The 2,698-nt window shown below is 38.2% G+C and overlaps 1 protein-coding gene across 1 annotated transcript in view; it reads right to left on the minus strand.

The window, feature by feature from the left end:
- LOC105814674 (probable maltase-glucoamylase-like protein) overlaps positions 1 to 2,698 on the minus strand; it is a gene marked incomplete at its 3' end in the record, with an annotated part of 80,548 nt that overhangs the window by 67,534 nt on the left and 10,316 nt on the right. The window contains exons 2-3 of the mRNA XM_012649741.1: positions 1,882 to 1,967; positions 1,646 to 1,751 (exon numbers count right to left, since the gene is read on the minus strand). Coding sequence (XP_012505195.1) covers positions 1,646 to 1,751; positions 1,882 to 1,967 — 192 coding nt within the window. The remainder of the gene's footprint in view (positions 1 to 1,645; positions 1,752 to 1,881; positions 1,968 to 2,698) is intronic.

Below are 2,698 nucleotides of genomic sequence, written 5' to 3' on the forward strand. Positions count from 1 at the left end.
ATTTCTGCAGAGCAAATGAAACAATCAGCAAAATGGAAAGGCAATGGGAGAATATATGGGAATGAAACCATAGATCTGATAAGAGGTTAATTTCCAAAATATATAAGGAACTCAGAACTCTATGGCAGAAAAACCAACTTGACTTAAAAATGAGCTAAAGACTTGAACAGACATTTCTCTAAAGAAGATATACAAATAGCCAGCAGGTATGTGAAAAGATGTTTATCATCACAAATCATCAGGAAAATGCAAATCAAAACCACAATGAGCTATCACCTCACATTTGTTAGAATAGTTATTATCAAAAAACAAAACAAAACAAAAAAACAACAAGTGTTGGCAAAGATGTGGAAAAATTGGAACCCTTGTGCACTGTTGGTGGTAATGCAAAATGGTGCAGCAACTATGAAAAACAGTAGGGAGGTTCCTCAAAAAATAAAATAGAATACCATATGATCCAGCAATCCCACTTATAGCTATTTATGCAAGAGAATTGAGATCAGAATCTCAAAGAGTACTCTCACGTTAACTACAATGTTATTCACAATAGCCAACATATGGAAACAACTTAAATGTCAATTGAAGGATGACTGGATAAAGAAAATGTGGCATGTACATACAGTAGAATATTATTCGGACATAAAAAAGAAGGAATTTCTGCAATAAGCAACAACATGGATAAACCTCGAGGATATTATGCTGAGTGAAGTAAGTCAGTCACAGAAGACCTACTTCTATATCAAGTAAAAGAAACTACTTATTTATATACCCCAGATAATAATTTCATGAGTCTTGTCACCCAAGAAAGGTTTTCTAGAGAACAGGAATGAATAAGCTCTAAATGGTTTATATCAATGGTTTTCAAATCATCTTTCAAAGTCATGGTAGTGCTTAGAGATTGCCTTGCTGTTTACTGTGGAGACAGGGGACAGGACAGGGCAGGTAAGGCTCTGCTGTCAGTACAGCGTCTTCTCATTGTATGCTTGGTCTGTTATACATCAATGAGGTGGACCTCATCCAACAGAACAACCCCCAATTGCAGTTTTAATTGAAAATAGATTTTTGTGTTACAATGTTATTTTATTATTTACAGTATAGTGTGTACACAGAAAACATTCTGTTCAATAGTTCTGAGTGTCTATGAAAAAAAGAGAGAGAGAAAAGGGGAACGATTTCAAAGTCATCTGTGAAGAAACCATAGTTACGTCAAGCATGACATGGGCTGGAGGATATTTGCAAATGATACGCTTAGGCCAACTTTAATCAGCCCTCAACTTCCCTGTAACCTAGTTTCCTTTTCCATAATGTACTGGGGTTGGGCACCATTACCTTAACTGTTCTTTCTCATTGAGGCCTGTATTACTTCCTCACTCTGCAGGCATCTGGCAACCCTAACTTTGCATCTTGTTAAAACTGCACCAAAAGGGGACTGAGAGACCCTGAGTATCACTCACATTCAAGGTTTTGTTGCAGAAAAAGAACACATCTTGTTGAGATTGACTTAATTTAATTGTGGATATGGATTTTGAATACTGCCACATGGTGGCAGGCTGAAGTGTGAAAGAATAAAATGACTTCTTTTGCTTCCAGAAGGGACTTCCTTTGCCCAGCCTTCCAACACAGCAGCCGCAAGCATCTCTCTTACCTGACGGTTTCTCCAACAGAAGCAGCAGCAAGAGGATATCCACGGCCAATACAATTAGGAAGAACATGAACAGAAGGAATGCCAATACACTGAGCTTCCTCGCCATCTGGATGGACAGAGATAACCGCATTCAAGCAAACCACAAGGCCCCACCAGTCTAAGAGGATAGTCACTGTGATTAAAATGTGGACTTGTTTGCAAGATAACCTTGATTGTTAGCATTCCTTTTTACATACCCAGAGAAAATATGTTTCCACTCATCACTGTGGCTCTAATTAATCCAGTCCATACATCCAACACCTCTAGGGCTTTGCCTTTTTGTCTGCAGAAGAATTGAGTATTGTCCAAGGACAAGTATATCAGACATAAAGAGTTAGAGGGAGGGAGGAAGTGGAACAAATACAGAAGAAATGGAGATGAGGGATTGAGATGGCCCACAAAGCCCTCATAGATGTCACTTTGACCTTCACACCCACCCTGTGCAGTAGAAAGGAGGGCACATTTTGGGAGAAAGAAAAGTAGCAAAATTTGAATCCAATTCTTCTTCTTCTTTCAGTTCCTATGGCATGACACTGAGGTGTTTAATTGTTTAGAGGTCATTGATTTTTTTTAAGAATCTGGTAACAAAAGTGAACCTGATCCTTATCTCTGGCACAATGCTTGCTTGTACATTTATAGCACACAACTCACACAAATTTGGTGGCTCATAGTAACTCCAAAGATCATGCACCGAGGCAAGCATTAAAATATTTGCTATGTTGGAGGATGTACCCAGCTAGGAATCAAAGGGTTTGAATTCTTGCCCTAGTTTTCTTACTAACAGACGGGCTGCTTACCTATTTGGACCTGTGTTTCTTTATCTACAAAAATAATATCAGATTTTGGAAGTATTCTCATTTTTTCTGTTCTAATTATGGTAAATCTAGCATTATTACATGCCTCACGTTTCCATGACAGTCCCAAACTTCAATGATCTTCATTGTCATTTCCTATCATTCCCACATGTTAGCTATATCCTGGGATGTAGTATCTTCCAGAATTGTTCCACTTTTT

The sequence above is a fragment of the Propithecus coquereli genome, unplaced genomic scaffold (genome assembly GCF_000956105.1).
Source record: "Propithecus coquereli isolate 6110/MARCELLA unplaced genomic scaffold, Pcoq_1.0 Scaffold302, whole genome shotgun sequence".
NCBI classification, from domain to species: Eukaryota; Metazoa; Chordata; class Mammalia; order Primates; family Indriidae; genus Propithecus; species Propithecus coquereli.